The sequence below is a fragment of the Athene cunicularia genome, assembly GCF_003259725.1.
Source record: "Athene cunicularia isolate RWA chromosome Z unlocalized genomic scaffold, athCun1 chrZ_part4, whole genome shotgun sequence".
Classification (NCBI taxonomy): Eukaryota; Metazoa; Chordata; class Aves; order Strigiformes; family Strigidae; genus Athene; species Athene cunicularia.
In genome coordinates this window covers 2981631-3003551 of record NW_020799145.1, presented here as the reverse complement: position 1 = coordinate 3003551, position 21921 = coordinate 2981631, and the positions used below count along the sequence as shown (strand labels likewise).

The following is a 21921-nucleotide window of genomic DNA, read 5'->3' as shown; positions in this document are numbered from 1 at the left end:
TAAATTGCTAAAATTCCGCCAAAAGGTCAAAACAACACCGTGCATAGTTTTCCTCCTTTTGATTCAGCTGATCATGTCTATGACTTTAGTCCTGGCCTCAGTTCACATACCCACAGGGATCATAACACTCATCTCCCCCCCCAAAATATAACTTTTGGCCAATGGATTGTACCAGTTCACATAAAGTCTCAAAATTCTCCTGGTGAGGAGTGAGAAAGATATTTTTTTTCTCTCAGAAAATTTAGACTCAGCATTCCCATTTCAAACTGCACAAGCTGTACACTCTAGGCCACAATATTGTTTTCAACATATTCAATTTTCAACATGAAGTATAGACTTCATTACAGTTCTTCAGACAGAAGTGAAAAGATGCTTGTTCTACAGAGCTGTATAAGGCTGCTCTCAGAAGGTAAAAGTGGTGGCAAAAGGGGAACATCAAACTCTGCTGTATGCTTAAACCATGGAGCTCCTGAGCAAAAGCTGAGGTACTTCTTTCAGGTAGCTGTGCTTTGTGTAGATCTCTTTGACATGCATTTATTGTTATGGCTACTGCATCTTCTTTTTGGGGAACACTCAGGTTGTGAACCACAGTGAGTTGGCAAAGGAGGTTGGCACGAATCTGATCAGAAGTGTTAGAACTGATGTGACCTCAGTTGGTGACAACTCCCACAATGTTGACAATACTGCAGAGTTTGCAAGAACCTTTGTAAGCAAAAGGACATTGAAAACACAGAATATTTTGCAATCTACTCCTTGAAAATAAAGATTGAAACCCATATCTGAATAATGTGAACTGTGAATTCAATTCTGTTCCTTCCTTCCATGTAGCTGAAAGATCGTTGTGCTCTTCTTAAATAAAAGGAGCATCTTAGTATAAGACCTTAATACAAGACCCTCTGGCACCACCTTTGGTTAGTAGCCTTGCTATGATTGTACCTGCCCATGGCAGGAATGTTGGACTAGATGAGGTTCCATTCAACTCAAACCATTCTGTGATTCTCTGATTGTACAATTGGTTGCTGCCAACACAAGGATAACAAAGGATGCTGTGCCAGATGAATCTTCTTTATGTTGTCCACAAAATGAACACAAACAGAGGTACAGTCATTGATTCAGGGACCTTATAGTCTAACAAATCATGGATAACCCTTTCCTGGAAACATCATTTCAGCTATTAAAATATTTGTATTCCAGTGAATGGATGATTAAGAACAGTAAACACATTTAGCATTTACGTAATGATGCTTAGTAGCAGTAAGTAATGACAGTTTTGTAGACCAAGAGCATATCTTCCGCTTGAATAATCATAACCGTTTGAAAACCTAAACTGGCTCCCAAACATAACAGCTCTTCTCCAGGTTTAAAGCAGATGTCAAACATACATAGAAGTCCAGAATAATCACTCAGACTTCAGTTTTAAAGATTAAAGAACTGATGAGAGGGTACTTGGTCCTTTTGAAGTTAAGTAGGTATTGTAGGCAGACCCTTGTTTGTATTTTATTTCCCCACAGACTACGTTAGCATCTTGACAGCACTTATGATGTGATCATGCTCAGTTTTAGCAGGTATAACAAAGGTGTTCTTACAAAGTTCCTGGAAGAAAGCAGGGACATTGTACTCCACAGCTGGAATTTAGGAGGAGGATGGTAACATCAGCAGACTGGCCAGGTGTCAAGTGCACTTTAGCAAACAAGGTATTGCAGGTGATCTGAAAGACTGGTGAGAAATCCTGAGCTGACTGACTTTGTTACAGATTTGAAACAGCAAACCTGCAATTGATTTGTTAATTTCTACATTCAGCATTTTTGTTCTGCTGCTGACATACTCTAACATCACAGAGATCAACTCAGATCACTCTTTTCCTATTCCCTTTACCCCTACAGCTTTTGTATTTTTGTACTGCAAGGGTAGTGCCTGCACAAAGCATAAATCAGCGCCCTCTGGAAATATCACAGAAACTCATCTGAATACCAGAAGTAATCAAGCTGTGTTAACATGGCATCCTACTTGGCTCCATTTGGCCAAATGAAAGCAAGCATGAGAGCAATACCAAGCTCATGTGACTGTGCTGCTTCTCACGCCTAAGCTAGATTGTTTTGAGGTAATTCAGACCTTCCTGTATGAAACTGTGTTTTGTGCTCATTTTGTTAGAAAACAGACTATCTTCTCATACAAGTGTACACTATAAAAGATTGAGGGTTTTCAGTCACTGTTTGCTTTATCTTTCTCTGTTACTGAAACTCTCTTCTTCTGTTCATCCTGCGGTTACAAAAGCTTCCTTCCCACACACCCTCATATGTGCAAAAAGACAGAACCTTTTCAACCTCCTCATTAAATGACTGAACTTATTTTCCTTTCAGTGAAGGATCCAGTTTAAAAAAAAAAAAAAAAAAAAAAATTTAAAATCCTGGGTGAGAAAATAAACAACAAAAAAAGCAGCATTAGATCCTCATACAAACTACATCTGTTCTATATATCTCACCATCAGAGAGAAGATACTTTGTTTGCATTTCAAGGATTTCATAAAAAGAACTAGCAATGCATATTAACATTTAAGTCTGTCTCAGTATGTTCTGTGAACGTAGTTTTCTGTCCTTTTTCTCTACAACCCACCTCACCCACACACACTTACCTGCTGTCCCTTCTCTGCTGTGGCACATTTATTGCAGTCCCTTGTTGTCCACCTCATTATGCAGTCAATCTGCTGTTGGGTTTATTACTTTATATCTGATGTTCACATGACCTGTGACAGTCTATTTGCATTGTTTCGGTCTGCTCTCCATCTCACTTCGGCTTTCAGGTGAAGAGATATCTTTTCTCACTTCCTTCTTTGCTCACCCTTGTTGTGAATTTTCACTATCCCTGCATTATTTAACTGTCACCTGTTGATCTTTTTCACTGTCACTTTTTTTGTTCAATGACAAATACAAGAATTCTAATACAACTTCAGATAAATACTTTCTTTTGCCATAGATGTTATGATAAGATCGATTGGTAAGATTTGTTTGAAATTTTGTTACAGAAAATGTCATTACATTTAAAATGCAGCTGTGTAGAGAACACACGCCTTTCAGCTCTTAGCACTGAACAATACAGGCTACCGCTTTGGCATGAGATCCTGCGAATTTTCTTTCATATCTCCAGCTTCTACAGAAAGATATACTTTTCAGAGAAGCACAAGAAATTCTCCTCTTTCTAGCCTGTGCTCCTCCTGCAAATGCAGAAAGTCCCCAGACTTGCTGTACAATCAAAACAACCTACCATCTGCAGGTAGGGGTTTAAGAACAACTGAAAGAAAGTAAGCAGAACATATAGATACAAATATATACAGAGGGTTGGGGTTTTGTGTTTTGTTGTTTGTTTGGTTGGTTTTTTTTCCTCCATATAACTCTTTCCTGAAATTCAGAAGGAAAGATTTACAAACAGCAACATCCCAATGCATAAGCTGAAGAGGCTCGCGAGCACCATTTTTTTTTTTTTTTGCCTTTGCCTATGACAGAAGAATGAGCTGCAAAACAGGTTCGGATTCTAAAACTTTATTCCTCAGGGTTTGAGGTTATATGGACATGTGTTTTGGTATCTGGGACTTAGCCCATTTCTGGTTCAGAATCAGAGTACACTCCCTACAAATAATTTTAAAATAAGCTTAAGCAAATCTTGAGAATATAGGAAAAAAATCTGCAATCCATCAGAAAGAAATACAGTAAACATTCATTTGCATTTTAGCAGTTATACTCACATCAGATTTCTATGCAGTCATTGGAAGAATCAGGTTCATATAACAGCTAAGATTTTCAAAGTTTTACAAAGTAGCTCTCTCCTATTTGCATGATAGCAGAAACTATCCAGCTCTCATGATCAGTTTAAAACATACACTGATAGCACAGCTTGTAGGCTGATCTTATTCAGGCCTTATGTCACAAAATGACTGTGTTAAAAAGAAACACCAAGTTTCTTAGGAATTTGTAAGCAGTTCCAGTTTCATTTTGATGTTTCATGCTGAACAGACTCTGAGTTCAGTGCTCTGCATTGCTGAGAGTGTGCATCCAAACAAGTTTATTCAGAGCATTCTGTAAAATTTATGTTCTCAAATTCTGCTTTTAATTGCACCCATTGTTTTTTGCTGGATTTTTACCCATTTAAAGCAGTATATAGCCTTGGCATCTGAACTTGCATTTACTAAGACTGTTCTACATTCATGAAACTATCAAATTACATTTTCTTAATTTTCATTTGGATATTTTTACAAGAACTCCTCATGAGATTACCTAACATTTGCAGAACACATTTCATGTTAATTTTTATTTATATGCATATTATTTAAAAAAAAAATCACAATTAGTGTAGTCAAACACTGTTGCCCGTGGAGGTTGTGAATCTCCATCCCTGCAGATTTACCACACTTGACAAAACAAAGCCTGGGCAATTAGATTTAGAGTGGCACTGCTTTGAGTGGAAGGTTAAGCTAGGTTGACTGCCAGAGCTCCTTTCATACAGTCTGTTTTGTCTTCGCCTTATCAGCGGATATCTCTGTGCATTTTACTGTTACTAGGTTCTATTTCCTTCCATGCTGCAGGTCATGACTCTTAATTTATGACCACACCATGAGTGGGAGACATAAAAGAGGATGAAGTCATCTCTTCCCAGGTTTCCCAGATGCATTGGTGCTTCATATGGGACATACATACTCTTTTATCTCCAGTTAATTCCTCATCACTTGGGAGAATTGTGCTCTGTCTCCATATAAATAATGATTATGGCTTTAGTCCCATGAATCCCAGCTGGTTTGGGATGGTGTATGATGATTACCTGTCTCACAGTTCCAGTCTGACTCACACCATAAAATCGTGTCTCCTTCTTGGTGCAGAGCAGTCCACGTCAACAAAACCACTGTTATGCTACTACTTTTTTTTTTTTTCTTTCCTTTCTCAGTAAACTTATCCTGTGTAGCCCTATACCATAAAGTAATTCCCAAGCAGCCCAACCTTTTTCCAGAAAAACTCCAATGACATCTTTGGCAGCTGTCAGAAGTCAGTGATTTGGATGACTGGATGCTTGAAAGACAAAAGTCCATAGGGCCAGAATTAAGCTTGATCCATGATTTGCAATTAAAATCAAGTTTGTCTGATATCTTAACATTTTCAATAAAAGGAAAAGGTGGTAGCAAACTAGAGCTGTGCTCTTTCCATAAGTATGTGAAAGTGGGGGAATTGAAATGTCCAAAGACACTTCCTCCTGACTGATGCTTATGCCTACTGTTTCTCTTACCTCCACCTTCACCCTCCACCTGCCACCAACTCTTAAACACCTTGCTTTGTAGCCTTCCATACTAAGACAAATAGCCTATTTCGGGAGAAGTATTTATGCAAACACACTTTTCAAGCAATAACATTTTTTAAAGGATTTATTAATGGTAAAACTAAGGCAGAAAAATATGATGTGCAAGATGTATAGAGCCCATAGGCATTTTGAGGAGGGAAAGGCAGGAGATAACCCTCTGCCAGAGACATTGTAAAAAATGGATGTCCCAGCTGGGTCATGATGATTCCCAGAAAATGCCTTTGCATAACACCAGTGTCCTACCAAGAGAGACTTTCTACCTGCATAGAGTCCTCAGGGAAGCCTTGTTGTGTTGATTGCTGTGTTCCTTTTCTTCTGATTATCCCTGTGCTTGCCTACCTCATTCACAACTTCCTCACCTGTTTGTTGAGGAATCTCTACCTCCTGTGTCTAGGTGTCTAAATTCCCTGCAGGTATTGAGACTGCTTCTGAAAAGAAAGCAAAAGTGTTCCTTATTCTCTTCCCACCTGACAGAAAAGGTACCCCGAAGTTACTTTACAGTCACCATCACCATCTTATACTCATTCTGGTTTTCTACATGTGATCCTGTTTTGGGACAGGGACACAGAAAGCTCAGTGCCATTGCCCAAGAGGCAGTGACCTGCTTTGGGCATCTCATGAACACAGCAGTACTTGGCAAGGACTTGGATGGGACAGTCACCTAGATTGCAAGACCAGAGACATACAGAGAGGGAGATAGGGAATCAGAGAGAAGATGCTGCAAAACCAGAAGTCCACATTGGCAAAAGCAGAAATTCCACTGGTTGCATCTCTGCCATTTTGCTGGTCAGCCCATGCTTGGATGACGCACCATGGATACATGTTGCTCAAGGACCCTGAAGTTACTTTTTTTGGCCAAAAGGGAACAGGGACACACATTCTGCATGCTGCTCTATGAAAAGCCCTGCAGGTCAATAGCAATGATTCTATTGTTATTATTAGTTATTCTTTAATGTAATTGTTATTAGTAATGGCATTCACATTCTACAAAATTAAATATCACATCACAAAATAGGCCATCAGACTGGTTCATTAATACATTTTTCAAATGAGTGAGTTCTGAACTCAAATACCAATAAGCCAATTTAGATTGTGCACATGAACCAGGCTTTTCTGAGCACTTTTGGGCATCTAATAATGCCTGGCCATTAGGAAGCAAAATGCAACTTACTGAAGCTGCTCTAGCTTTCTGCTTAATTTCACTTTACAAAATCACTGAAGTAGCATACAAAAACTGTTAACTGAAGAAAAAAATATTACTACAAATACGGTGTTTAACTACATTTTTTATGTTAGGGTAAGAAGGATTTCCTTTTACCTAGTTCTCATGATGTAAATGTGTCATATTTTCAGTTACATATGTATTGTCCCTCTGTCCTGAGTAGAAAGTAATTGTGCTGAAACAACTCATGGCATTGGAGGATGAGCATGTGGGCCTGTCTCCATGTATTCATAAAAATGAAGCTGAGAGACAGCTTATCCTAAAAGCTTAATTTGTAAAATTACTAAAATTAGATTAGGCAAGTTCTGTTTTAGATGTCAGAAAAACATGAAATAGACCTTATTTAGAGAGGACAGGTCTTTTCACATCATCTGTTATCTACCACATAACCCTGCTTTTCTAATGAAGTAGCAAAATGTCAAGCTTCTTATCAACCACTCGGGAATTCAGGAACTGACATTTTGGATGGTAGAGTTCAGCTACAGTATTGAAAAATATATTTATATCCCTTTATTTCATTATCTTACTCATATGATATACAGCATTATCAACAGTAACTTACTTTTTCTGCTGCTGGGAAAAGATAAAAGTAACAGTTCCTGCTGTCTGGTGGAGCTTGTTAAAGATAGCAACTTCAGTTCCATGACACTAAGCATGCACTAATAGCATGGCCTTACAGAGGTCGATAATAACTAAAAGGAGTAGACTTTTCACTTTTATTTTAATATGCAAACAGCTGTTGCAGTCTCAAAGAGGAAGTAGGAAATTAAGAGGTTGTCTGGAAGGGGAATTATTTATGTGGTGATATGAAACTACATTTGTGTGTTGAGGAGAGTCAGTGCTTCTACAAATGGCCCTAATATTTCCAAAACCATTCTTGCACTCTGGGAATAATTAAAAATCGGCCATTGCTTCAGTGACACCCAGACTGTGGCCTCAAAAAGCATGATGGGAAGCAGGATGGGATGTTCAAGTTCACAAAGCATCCTTGAAGAATTAAATCACAAGAATATGCAAGCTTGCAACAAATTAGGGAAATCACTTTATAGTAACTATTTTATTTAACTGAGGTCTACCAACTCCATTAAGGTTATGAGATTAATTTCTCTATCCTAATATATAGGGCAGCTTGCTGAGAAATATTAAACACAACTTTACACTAGCTAGATTGAATATTACCAGAAGTGAAGCCCTGGGCAGAGGGCTGCATTTACATTCTTAGGAATGCACAACAGACTAATTTATTTTAAACTCAAAAATAAAACCTGAGGCCAGTGAGATTCCAACTCTCTACTCTCTCTTCATTGTGGAAGCCATCAGAGGGATGACATGGGTTTAGACACTATTCTACACCCAAATCTTAGATACCTCATTTTTCCAGAAAAAAAAAAACAAACAAAACAAATAGTGCTAACACTACTTATTGACAAGTCAAATAGAGTAGGATAAAACACAAGAAAACCAAAACATTTTATTTAAAAAAAAATGTGAATAGCATTGTAATAAATAATTTTCATCTGTGTAGGAACCCCCCAAAAATCTGTGCACCTAGCAAAATGTAACAAAGCAATAGCTTAAGAAATGGGACCCAGGAGCATGTTTCCTCAGCATTTCTTAAGTAGTCACATGAGCGTGTACTTCCTGTCCTAGAAGTTCTCTTTCTTCTATTCCCAAGATGAACAAAAAGGCAGTCCAAGAGCTATTCTTCCTGAATATCCAACGAGTCCCATTATCCCCAAATTGTAAATCAGAACAGTAATGAGCAGTAACCAAGTAGTGCCAGCTATATCACAAGGAAATTAAGTCTCCAAAACACTTTCCAGAAGAATGGATCAAGAAACTCATTATTATCTAATAATTTCCAAACCATAGTTGCCAAAAGGGCTACACCATCTATTTCAGCCTTAGCTGTGAGTATCTGGTATTTTAAGATCGACAGTAAGGACAGAAAGTGCCCTGTCTGTATGGCATCTTGTCTTGTTGCATCCTTATCTTATATAAGGATCAAAGTATTGAAAAATTTCTTCCAAAGCTGGAAAACAAAATCTTTGCAGGGAACAGAGAGCTCAGTTGGGGAAGAAAGGAAAAAAAAAATATCCCAGAAGACAGCCTATTCAAGAACTAGCTATGAAATTCATGATGGTCATAGACCTAAAGTGCTTACCTTAAAGATATTTTTAATTAAATATGTCTTTGAAAGTGCATAAACTTGAGAAAGCAGAAACCTAGATATTTAAATAAATACCTCCATACCTAGTCACATACACAGAAACCTGAATCCAAGGACTTTTTATGCTATAATAATTGTTAAATTCATTCTCTGAGTTACAATGATATAGAAGGTTGCCATCACAGAATAAAATCGAAAAATTAATATCCCCCTTAACAGACAGAACACAGAATGTTGAGCTGTCAAATCTTCACCACCGAGGAAACAAGCTTCCCCTGCTTTCTCTAGGTCTTGTCAATTTGCATATCTGTAAAAGGAAGAATTATATGAAAAAATTATCAAATTATAAAATTATAAAGTCACGGAACATTTCATGGCTTTGGGACTCTTTCCTAGAGTTTGAAGGTATCAAAAAGTTTCCTTCATTGTCAAAATAAAGATCTAAAATGAAATTAATTAAAAGGTCAAATAGCAAATTAAGATGATCATGGAAGAAAATACAGTTGTACTTCAAACAGACTGGTGGGAAGTGCCCTCTAGAAAATACAGTGAAATTGCTGTGGATTAGGTCTGCCATTTTTAAAAATCTTTAAAATTCTTTCAAATGCATTCAGTGTGCTATCTGTCACTATTCCTAGCAGCGTAGACCCAGGCCCTAGCTCTTTGACTTGGAGATCTATATCTTTAAGACCAGCAGCTTACACTTTTTTATGTTTACTATAGTAAAGTGTAGCAGGGAGGGATTTTGGATGTCATTAATATAAGTGCTTTAGAAGTCAGCAAGGACATGAAAGAAAAACTGCAGTGACTTCACACTTCTGTTCCATACTACAGTATGTTTCAGAGATTTCAGAGATTTAGTCATTTATTTTCTTGCTTTGCTGAGACAGAATCTCACAGCTTGAGACTTCGGTGGCCGTGATGGATATAAGGTCTCCCACCCCATTGCCATCACCGCTCCTTCAGCTGTGCTGGCACAACTGTTTCTGTAACAAAAACATCAACTAGAGAAAAAAATTATTTGGGTTGTTATATATCTCTATATCACATTTTCCTTCTCATGTTTTTTTTTGTGTTTTTTTTTATTTTATTTTTAAAATCAGATTAATTATTTAACTCCCAGTACACAATGCGTTATGATGCTGAGTTTGTAATACAGAATGGGAGGAGGTGCTTCTCTTGAGGACTCTGTCTGTCAAAACAAGGGACTAAATAAACCAGCCACAAACCAAGACTCCCATGACCATGGATGATTTATGCTGTGTGCAATTTGCTACTGTTTTTCCTTTTATCATTTATACTTACATTTCAGCTCTTTATCTTCAAAAGAAGCATCTCTGCAGTCATGTGTATCCTTATCTTTTGATAGCTCTTTAAACAAATGGCATACATACAGATAACACTCAGCATAGTTTAAATTTTTCATATTGTGACAAATCTTTGTTAAAAGTTGCTATCACAAGCCATCCCAGAACTATGTGACTTAAATGCACATCGAGAGAATAGATTAATACTAAATGTTGTTTCCTTTTGGGTGGGTATCTTCAGTAGGTTTTCTTAGGAAAACCCCCAGCTGCCAGTATGAACTAACTTTCACAAAGCAGTTCAATTTGAAGTGGTCTCCAAATAAAACCATGCAACGAATTAAAAAAAACCCAAAACCCACCAGGCATGAGCCATCATGAGAGGAGGCTAAAGGATTTGAATGTCTTCTCTCCCACAGTAAATATTAAATCTCTCCACTCCTTCCTCCATTTCTCACTGTCATGGTGGTACTGGTCATTCAATGAGCTTAGATCATGGCAAATACCATCAGTATCTCAACAGGAGGAAAAACAAACTGTTAGGGAAGCTAAAGCTTCTTCCTGTGTTTCATTCAACAGGGATCAAACTCTATGTCCTCAATGCTGTAACAAAGACCCTCAAATGAACACTATAATACTAGAGAAAACACAGGATCATGCCAACATGGTTCAAATCACAGCATAGAGTCTGCACACCAGGATGTGCTGCCATCCTGAGTCATCTGTTCGAGGGAGCATGTCCCATCCTATGACAGACTTTCCAAAACATGACACACCACTCTGTCCTTTTCTTGCACATCTCAGGACTGCATTTGCTCCTGGAACAAGTATGCTTTTCTTTCACAATTTCCTTTCAAGTTGATATAGTAATGAAAAAGTTACACTTCAACTGTAATTTGTAGTTGTTACACAAATTAAAAGTAGAAAGCAAAGTTAAAGTTGAATGAAAATCCGCATTTGGTTGTCACTGTTACAATGTAAATTCTCAAGCAATTATTTCTACAAGAATCACACTGAGCTATATTTATTCCATGTGTACATACTTGCTATCGATGAACTAGCCACAGGTGTTCTGTTGTCCTTATTTGCTCTAGCTGAAAGAAAAAAAAGAGACAAAAATCAAATAGAAATCAAAATACTAATTTTGATCTAATGGGGACATAAGCACACCGATCAGAAGGGCATACTTAGCACAGTGTAATCACTGGCTATTGAAACACTCCATTTCTTCAAAGACTTTAAAATATATTCTTCAGTGCTCCCAGTCTGTCAGTTTCCTTTACAGTTTCCTTTCCTTGTTCCTAAGCCAGAATTCCATTGATGTAATACACCAACATCACTGGAAAATACTTGTTCAAATGGTTTTCCATCGCATATTTTCACCCAGAATTTTAACATACTTGGCATTAGGGAACAAGAAGGGGATCACCTTCTCAGTGCTTTTTGAGGGGAAAAAAGCCCATATTCCAGTGAGGTTCTGTTCTGAAAGAATCACTTTCCAGTTATGTAGAACAGCTTGAGTTTTAAAAGAAAAACCTATTACTACTACTTGTAGTTTATCTCACACACACACACACACACACACACACACGTATATAACATAATCATGACACATACATCGTAACATGTATATGTACTACCATGTATACACACAAACAATGAATATTACAAAAGCAACCTAGGAAAATTCTGACCTTCACTGAAATCCCCAGATGGGAATCTTCTGAGAAGTCAAGGATTTTGCTGTCCCTTCTTCCACTTTCATGTTCTGCTCCTATTCCTATCATGTTCTTAAGACAAATATGTTCTTATATATGCAAGGGTTATCTACAGGCCTTCTGCAGCCTCTTAGCATGACATGATAGCCTGTTAAGCCAGGACATGTTTCCATAGCACTGATGCAGGAGATGAGTTTGTGACCAAAACACTGAATATCCACATTTAGTTCTACCTTGTATTTATTTTATGGAACTTGAACATGAATGCCACGTGGTTATAGATGGTTTTGTGTAATTTCCAGTCAGAAATTAGGGCTGTATCTAGTTTTCACTGTGGAAGAGAGAGCTGGCAGACAGGAAAACCAACAATTCTGATATACCATTTCAGAAAGTACACCTCTCTTAGTCTAGAAGCTTTTGAGATAGCACTTGAAAAGACAGTACAAGTAGCCTTTGCATTAATTCCAGATGAGTTTCATGCTAGCTACACACATTTACATCTCCTATAAAATTCAAGAATTTTGAGAGGAACATTTAATCAACTATCTCATTCAAGGTTTTGGAGCATTTCTGGTAATAATTTACAGAGTGGTGCGGTATTATAATGCTAAGAGTACTGTACCAGCTTCAGTGCCTCTTGTACATTTTCTCTACAGATAACTTGACAAAAAAAAAATTCAAAAAGTTATTTGGAAAAAAAGAAGTAGCTACGCATCAGCTAAATGTCCTTTTGACATTTTCAAATGAGTTCTATGGATGTTCTGAGATACACATGACTTTATTGTATCTGTTAAAATGAAGAGTAAAAAGTACCCCTGAATATAAAATCCTCAAATACATCCATGTTCTCACCAAGGAGAAAAAAAAAACAAACCAACCAAACAAATCAAAAAATGTACTTATTTTACTACAGTACTTATTTCAGGTTAAGCAACATGTTTCAAACATTTTTTCTTTAATTTGGGGGCAAACCATATAATTTTCATGCTCAGATACACTAAAAATTATTTCTCCTAATTTTTTCTTTGGTTAGCTAGCAAATGAAAACAAATTACCACCAGTGCTTTAGCTTTCCAGCATTTTGTGATGCTGAAAATGTCCAATTCAAGTCAGTGAACTGAAAAAGCTCAAAATTTAACAAGGAAATGAATCAAGTGGTATGAAGCCACAGTGGGAATACTCTCTCTTGTGAAAAAAAAAATCTTTCAGACTCAAAACCTTGGACATATCATTTCATATGTAGACCACCATTTTTATGAGGCTTTAACCAGAATAGAGATACATGTAGAATTCATAACAATTAGATCACTTTAAAAAAAATGTGCTCACAATTCAGTGAAATTTTTCAGAGAATGCAGGAAGAAAAAACTCTAAAAAACCTCCAGTGCCCTGTCTGCTCTCAGCATTCTGGTCCCCAATCAAAAGGGAAAACACAGAAATTCAATTTCCAGGAGGTGCGTAAGCTATGCTTTGATGTTTGTATAGACTGAACACTAATCATTACCTGTAAGACAAAATAATAGAGATACATAGGTAAATGGTTTCTGAGGGGCTGACAACCTGTCCCACTCTGCTAACTTGCTGGTGTTCAACTAAGTCAGATAAAGAAATAAACAATGTGGTGGTAAAAAAATCTAGTGGTTACAGGTCTAGGGCAGACTTTTATTATCTCGTTCCACCTCTGTGAGGATGAATTAACAGATTGATAATAACTGAGATACAATAAACTAAATAATGGGAATACCTTTTATGCAGAGCATAAATAGCATCAGTGATCCAAAAAAAGCAGTCACAATCAGAATTGCTCCAACAAAGCGTCTACTCTCAGTCCACAGAACACCATCAGCTGAATCTTAGAGAAAAACAAGTGGAGGAAAGTCATTACATAACTGCATAAGCTTCTCCCTTTTCTGTTCATTTTCAGCATATTATTTTTGGTATGAGCAATTCAGACATGATAACAGCATTTGAGATTGCGTCTAAAGTCAGGTGCTGATAGTGCATTTAGTGAAATTTCATCTCAATAAAGGAAAAAAAAGATAGAACACATTCATATATATCTTTGCTTCCTGCAGTCTATGTGACAGTGCCTTTGATTCCTATCGCTAATCTTGCTTGTCACCAAAGTACAAAGTGTTACACATAGATGAGTTTCCCATCAGGACTACAGGAAAAAGGTGACTGAGAAAGAAACAGAGACCTTTTCCTCTGGTAAAACTCTGAATGCAAAGGTTATGTGGCCCACTTGAATCCCAGAGGTGTTTGTTGTTGAAACTAAACTTGCCTGCTTATCACTCATTGAAAGGATGACTTGGCTTTCTCACTCTCAGCTGCCTGTTTCCACCCCTTGTCAGCCTCAAAAAGTGTGCCAGTACAGGCATTTTTAAAACCCCGTGGTGAAGAGGACCAGGGAAATGACCTGACCAAGTAACAGTCTGATAAACAGAAATACTGGTTTTGAGTTGGATCAGGTCTCCACTCTGGCTGAAAGCTTGTGCAAACATATCAGAGTACAATGCAGAAATTAGAAAAGTAGCTAAAAGCAAAAGCAGCAGTGGTGGTGCCCAGTTAAAAGGTCTAATGAGAAACTGTATTGGTCTTCTCCATTCATGCATCCTCCTTCAATCCCAACTTTATGAGAAAAACAAAAAACCTGTCTACAGTTTGTTAAATTTAAATATGCTCAAAGCAAAGGCTGTAGTGGCAGGAAAAGACCATATTGTTCAAATTTATTTGACAGTTATCATCAGCAAAACAGAATATTCTTGGAAGCTGTGTTTAATTTATATAGAAGGGTTTTATTTCTAGGTTCCAAGCTATATGCTTTTTAAATAATTGAACTTTTTTTAACACTCAAAATCAATTTTCACATAACTGTAGGTCATGAAAAATTCCTGTCCTTGAATTCTATCCACACATTTATGATGCACATGTTAGTTACGGTGCAAGTGTACACTAATAGCAAAGCTTAACAACACAGGTATTTCTTTTTAGCCTTTTCAAAATTAGGTAGCAAAGAGAAACAAATCATGGCTGATTCAGCTGGGACGAAATTACATCAAAGTGTATAACCATAAATGAAATTTAGAAATGTTACCTGCTATGTGTAAAACAGCAGATGTGTTTTCTTGCAGCTCTTTATTCCAGAATACACAGTAAAAAATCTCATCAATTCTACTTTTGATTGTAAGGGTACTTGTCACACGATACAGCTGGTCACTTCCAGTTTCATAACTTGTGTTTGCCTTATCAGTCAAATCTTCATGTTCTCTGTTTTGCCATATCACCTCAGCTTGTGGATATCCTTCTGACTGACATGTCAACTTCCATTCATTATCTCCTGTATTCACCACCCCTTGAGTTATAGTTCTATAAGGAGCTAAACACATGCAAGAAAATGACTACTGTTAGGAAGCCAGAAGAACAACATATATTAGCAAGACACCTTTTCTTTATCTCTAGCCCCTGGGTCAAGTTTCTGTACACCAGCTTGGATTTTATAAATAACAAACAATATTGACAGGAAAAGGTACAGGATTTTTTACAATTTTGACGTTGTTTAGAAAATTGCATTAGCTTTCGGGTCTAAATGGTTTTGCAGCACCTTTCCTCACATGTCATTATGGAAAATAAAGGACAGAACATGGATTCAACCTAAACAAAACCACAATATTATAGAGCTGCACAAGGGCCATGAGGTGGCTCCTGTCTTTGGAGAGGTTTCTTTAAATGATAATCCAGACATGCCTTACTTCAAGGAGTCCTCTGAAATCTTTTAACAGCATCAGAAAGCATACTCACCCTTAACTTTCAGATTGATTGTCTTGTAGTCAGCTCCCCCATAGCCAATAAGACAGCGGTAAAACCCTGCATCTCTGAGCTTCACATCAGTGATCTGAAGGAGAGACTGGCCCAAGTTCAGATTCTCTTTCAACAATTTTATTCTGCCCCTAAAGTCACTATGCTGACTTTTGAAGTCTTCCTCTCCTTTGAGAAGTACATAAACCTGCTTCTTTAACTTGTCTTTCTTTTCCCAGCTGACACTTAAATCTCTGAACTTTAATTTCCCATTCACTGGAAATGTGCATTCCAGGGTCACATTGTTCCCATGTTCCACAGTGTAGAGTGACTGAGGAGCTTCAACTGTGAATAAAGCTGAAAAACAAAATTTGAAAGAAAACTTAATTTTCCAATTATAAGCCTAATCTTCAAAGTCATGTCTTACCATATATATAGGACATTTTAAGGACCAAAAGTATCAGCCCTCTTCAGAAAAGTTAAATGTTTTGCATGTGTATGCTCAAGTTTGGGACAAACTGCACTATTTATACCTGCAGACACCTGCCTTGTGGACACATGCAGTATGATGCTGTACTAAAAATAGGTGAACATGTGTGCACAATCCCTCAGCTGTTGCTTTCAGAATACTGCCACGATAACGGGCAATTGTTAGTGCCTTGGATGGGAATGTTCTGTTTAAACAAATGTCAATTGTTTTTACACACAATGTTAAAGAATACAGAACAATTCCCAGGTTTGACAGTGCCAATAAAACTCTTTATGTAATGCAAATGGTACCTTGTCTGAAATGATGTCTATGCTGAAACATCAACAGGGATTTCAAACTGACCCCATATCAAAGCACACTTATCTAGTTTACTGTAAAAGCATGCTAAGACCTTTTTATTTAAAACATTAAGAAAAAAAAAAAACAAACAAATGCTGACACCTGAAGGAAAACTGATGAATTAACGTTTCTGTGCTTATACATGGAAAGGAAACAAACAGTTCTACTGCTTCTCATGACTCAGCTTCTTACCATTTAGGAAATGCCAGTAGAATAAAAATACATACAAAAGCAAAGGCTTTTCCATGACATAGACAGAACCTGAAATGATAAAATAATAGACAAATATAATTATGTGCTCATTTTCTAACTTGCACTGTAAAATACACTTCCTAATCCCTCCACATGAACGGGACAGGAGGCATCAAGTTCCACTCTAGGAAAAAACATGACAAAATTGCACCTTTAGCTACAGCAGACGATCGGGCAGAAAGCTTCCTGCATGGGTCCAGGAAGAACATCTAATTTTATTTGCTTTAAACATTTGTCCTTGGTTATGGCAAAATATATGCTTTATCACTGTCAATTAGTAAATAAATACTCACAAATACCCAATTGTTCTCCTAAACTGTAGCACAGAGTTGCTTCCGCTAGGAGGAGAATGGAGTTTTCTATATGCATTTAGTGGAAGAAATAGAACTTAGTTCTTCCCCATCTGTTCGTCTTAACATACTGTGAACATACCCTGTTTTATAATACCTGGCCTCACAGTATTTATCAAGAGGCTTATGAAGTTAGATATATTGTGAACAGAATTCATGCAATAATTAATTACTTAATATTTACACTATAGTGTCTTTGTAAAACAGTGACAAAAGCAGTCAGCCTACAACCAAAATCTATTTTCTTGAATTTCTGCTGCTGTACCTCTGAACATGTAAATTATTTTAATTTTCCGTCAGAAGTATTCCCCTCTTTATTGACGTATCTTTTATATTCCTACACAACACTTTAACATTATAAAACATTGATTAATGTCAATTCATACACTTAACCTTCACACACCCATTGCACTTGCTAAGTGCGTATTTTAAGCCAGAGCAATACTAGTATCAAACACTGCCATCATTTCTCAAATTACTGTCAAGCAAAATTCAAACTCATGTAATGGAAGTCTTCTGTGAGTACAGAGAACTGTAGAATTTTATCTAAATGAAGTCCTCATTTTGGATACCCAAACAGACACAAAAATAAGGGAAGAATGCCTCAAACTGCTTTCTAGTGGTAGTTTCAGCATTTGCATAAGAAATTAAGCAACTAATACCCATCACACTTCTTAACTGATGAAACTCTATCTGGACTGCGGCTTTTAGCATTTTTGGTAAAATGTTTTGTCTTTCTTTCTCTGATTGTCAACTTTAAATTGGTAATAAAGTAACAATATTGTCCTGAGTCATAAGACACATGTGCCTTTACAGCATTATGGCTTAAGGGAATTAGACTCCTCATAAGAATTTGATTTGATTTAGTACTTTTTTCCACAGATTGCTGCTGCCTGATTCCAATGGCAGGTTTGCAGAAGGCAACAGAGATGGAGCTGAGAAAGGGAGTCAATCTAATACATTGTTAGGCGGGCATGAGCAATTACAAAAGGATGTTCTGCCAACAGGGGCAGGAAAATACAAGTAAGATCTTTCTGAGGATCTGTTCCGCTGATAAGTAAATCCTGAGCTTCTTAATGTGGTTAGGTACCAAATTCATTCCTTAGCCACAAGTGATGTACTTAAAAGAACTAGCAAACTGCTGCCTAATTCTGTGGGTAACTAAGTTTTCTATGCATGAGAGTGCCTCCACCATGATGCCGCTGCCTGAGTAACAAGCAGTCCAAGGCACCAGCTAAGCTCCAGAGTTAGGCTTCTCAAACAAGACAGCAGCATACCCATCTCACAAGTGTGCTCTGATCACACTTAATCTCGAGGGAAGCCTGCAGAAGAGGAAGCCACTGAGTCTGATGGATACAGCTGTGTACCCCTCTATGCTCCCCATGCCAAAATAACCAGAGTTGTAGCACACTCAACCCCAAAATTTTTTGAAACCCGAACTTTTTTGAAGTAAAGGCTGTAGCTGAGGGACTGCTCAGAACAAATATCACGTGCACTACAGTCACAGAAAAGTATCCATACCCATGCATGCAACCCATACCCTTTTTTTTTTTTTTTTTTTTGTCAGGAGTAGTGTTCTGACTAAGTTCTGGAAGACAGATGACAACAAGTCGGCTTTTACAATTCTAAGACCGATGCTTCTATTCTGCAATTTTTGAACTTTGTGTGCTTTCTCCCACCATAGAGGAAAACAAACCTTACCACACACAAAACAAGTATGACTACTTACAAAATTCCTCAAGGCTGAAAAAGTCTGCTGCTGTACTCAATTTTTCACTTTCGGAGAGAAAAAAAAAAAAGTAGGTCCAGGTCAAATCCAGATGTGCATGAAAAAAACTGCTGCAATAACCATTATAGACCCTTCTCCTGTTTCACACTGAGCAAAAGGATCCCCTGGGTGGATCAGTTGAAGTAGCTTGAGACCCAGATGCCAATCAAAGATCTTTACCAAAGCTGCAATCTTCTATTTTTCTTACAGAATCTACCACAATGCCACTTCTCTCCTCCTGCTGGCTTCTGACATCTATGGCAAACACAGTTTTATAAAAGCAAAATTATATTCACTGTGCAAAATGCTCTTCAGTATTGCTGCTGTATGTTTCCTTCACAATCAAATGGAGAAGACAGGAAAAACAGAACTATTTGCTCAAAGACTTCTTATGACTGAACTTAAATGTTGATGTAACTCCACCTACTTCTTCAGGAAACTTCCCCATTATTGGAAAATTCCCCACTAGGGAAAATTCTCTATTGCTAATAGTGGTTCACTGTAACCAGAGACAGAAATGTTGGGAAAAACAGTACATAAAATGCCACAGGCATTTTAAGAAACATGTCATCTGATCATAACTCTCATAACTCTCATAACTCAACAGTCCTTGGAACACCAGTAGTAAGTCATCCATCTACACAAACTCAGAGTCCCTACAGCATTAATCTCAAGCTGTGCCAAATGGCTGCTAATAATGACTGGACATTTCTACACAAGGTACTCATGTCTGCAAATTTCATAAGCAGGAATAATGGTAAGAGCATTGCCTACCCTTCTCTGCTAAGAACAGATATTCTCTCCCCAAGATTTGAGCACAATGAAGGCCCCTTGCCTTGCTACTGTGTAGTGCAAGAAGAGTTGTTAAGTCTACGCATTAGCTTATCAAAAATAAAGAGCACTGTCTTTTTCTCAGTTGTGTAAGACATTCAAGGATACAGAAAAAAAAACAAAGTATTAGAAGCCAAAGGAGGTACTCACATTCACTTGCGGACCATAATGGGATAACCTGGTCAACAGCACAAAATACTACTTTAAATGTTTCAGTGTAAATTCATCCACTTACCTTGTCCTTACTTATGTCAAAAGAGGGTTGAGATTCTCAGAAGAGTTAAAATATTGTGAAACGACCAGAACTTCAGAAGGTATTTTCTTCTTTCCACTTGACAGCCCACTCACAGTAGCTGTCATGGAAGCAAAACCACATAACGGGTAAGAGTTAACCTTTTTACTTGACGTGTGGGAGGAACACTCAGCCAGTGGTATATCAAACAGCTGAATGTAACATTTAGGTTCTAATAACCTGAAATTACCAGAGAAGGTTGAGAGGGTGGATTTCCGCAACAGGTAAGACCGATGAAGGTTAATTTCCACTGATTTCTTCCACGCCTAAAAACAGGTTTAACGGTATTTTCTCAGAGGAAAAAAAAAAAAAAAAAAAAAAAAAAAAACTGCTGTGATAATGTTTCTCATGTTACGAAGCATAACTCTAAGATCTCTGCCATAACCTTCCCAGAAGCAAGCAACCTCAAAACAGGAATATTACTCAGGACATTTATCTACCAAAGAATCAGCCATTGTGAGCACAGTTCACTAGCGAGTACATTTTCAGCGTGCAGTATAAAGCAAATTCAAAACTGTAACTCATAGCACCATGCACTTAACAGAGATGTGTACTGCAGGAGGGGAAGGACACCCAAACCCCTATGCCATCTATGACCTAAGTATCAGGTACTGCCATTTGCAATATGTAATTAACGTTTTTATGGTCCATAAGCTAGCAGGAGGTTGAGAAGCCACCGTAAGCCATTGGATTTTCTCTTGAGACGGCACATTGCTGTCGAGGTGCTTGACAAAGATTGGTTTCATTCACTGACTTGGGTCCAAATCTTCTGAAGTCATAGAACATGAACCCATCAGAAAGGAGGATGTGGAATGTTAGGTTATGCAGTAAAAGCTCCTCTGCACCCCCACAGAGAGGCAATGGCAGGTGGGGGACCCCAAGTAACACTCCATCCCTGCTGCTCCCAGGCCCATCACAGGAGATGGCCCATCAGAGACCCATCTCCACAAGCACAGAGGAGCACAAAGGCCCCAAGGCCAGCTGGATCCCAAATAAAAAACTCAGAGGACAGTCTCCTAGGAGAGCCTAAGCTCCAGATCTGAAGAACACCAGGATGAGCCAACACCACAGCACCTTTCAGACTGAAGGAGCTGCTGCCTAGTGCTGTGCTGTGATGTATTATGGGATGCAGGAGAAAAGCATTTTGGCACTGCACAGGCCTTATTGTGAGATGCTTAAGGGAGGAACTGAAGGTTCCAAAGAGATAGGTCTAAGTGATCTCTGGAGGAATGAGTGTGAGACAATAAAGGGATAAGTGGATAAGAAGGAGGAGTTACATATAAATAGTTGCTGGACAATGCACTTGTCTGGCCACGCCCTGTGCCCAGTTAGTGCAGTCTGTCCTCTTGGCAAATTGCTTTCTGACTCTTTTCATGGGTGACTGACTATTCGGGGTGCGTGTATGTGTATACAGGAGTCACTGAGGGTTGGAGGACCCATGTGTCCATGGTGCAGCAACTAGAGACTGGAGTGGCTGGACTTCAGGACCAGCAACTGGAGCGAGATCTCAGCTGTAGGGGCCCCTATGTCTGTGGTGGCAGCAGCTGGACTGGGACCATGGGCCAGATGGCCCCTCTGCCTGTGTGATGGCAGCTGGGGAGACCTGTGTGACAGCAAGTGCCGGTCCCTGGAATCAAAGGCCCATGTTCCCTGGGTGCAAAGCCTGAAGCAAGAGCGTGTGTGAGTGCAAGCAAAGATCCAGCTAGATGAATTGGGAAGTACTTGCAGTACTTGCGATGGCCTGGGAGGCAGGGGTGGGGGTCTCTGAAGGGAAGATTTCCGGATGAGCTAGGACCCTATCAGAGGGACTAAGGGAGTCCCAGACAGCTACTGGAGTGACCATGGGGTGTGGGAAGTTTCTAGGGAAGAGCCCCACTGGGGTGGTGTGGGGGGGTGTATGTCTGAGGGAGAGACCATGATGGGTTGGTACTGGGGGAGCAGGGGAGTTTTGGCCAGCTCTAGGTGGAGGTTTCAAAGGGGGGGAGTGAGGTTTACACATATAAAGGAGGTGTCAGTACCAGCAACTGGAGGAGGGGCTGCAGGCCTT

General features: G+C 38.4%; 1 protein-coding gene across 2 annotated transcripts; it reads right to left on the bottom strand.

Moving 5' to 3' along the window:
- Positions 1 to 8055: 8055 nt before the first annotated feature.
- LOC113490411 (programmed cell death 1 ligand 1-like) lies at positions 8056 to 19931 on the bottom strand. 2 transcript variants are annotated; one of them, XM_026866873.1, is made up of 8 exons: positions 19733 to 19931; positions 16574 to 16642; positions 15556 to 15909; positions 14852 to 15133; positions 13499 to 13606; positions 11080 to 11130; positions 10038 to 10103; positions 8056 to 9039 (listed from the first exon to the last, which is right to left on the bottom strand). In XM_026866873.1, the coding sequence occupies exons 2-8, from the start codon at positions 16626 to 16628 to the stop codon at positions 9017 to 9019; spliced, it is 939 nt and encodes a 312-aa protein (XP_026722674.1). In that variant the 5' UTR covers positions 16629 to 16642; positions 19733 to 19931; the 3' UTR covers positions 8056 to 9016. The 2 variants fall into 2 exon arrangements, with proteins under 2 accessions (XP_026722674.1, XP_026722673.1); XM_026866872.1 differs by lacking the exon at positions 19733 to 19931 and having other exon boundaries at positions 16574 to 16707.
- Positions 19932 to 21921: the final 1990 nt, after the last annotated feature.

Bases quoted from the DNA above. Each gene is read 5' to 3' on its own strand.
- LOC113490411 (XM_026866873.1), bottom strand. From the start codon at position 16,628: ATGGAAAAGCCTTTGCTTTTGTATGTATTTTTATTCTACTGGCATTTC. The intron at 15,134-15,555 runs GTGAGTATGCTT...GCATGTGTTTAG, and splicing joins AATCAATCTGAAAGTTAAGG to CTCCTTATAGAACTATAACT. The intron at 9,040-10,037 runs GTAAGTATAAAT...TTCCTTTTACAG, and splicing joins TGAAGATAAAGAGCTGAAAT to ATATGCAAATTGACAAGACC.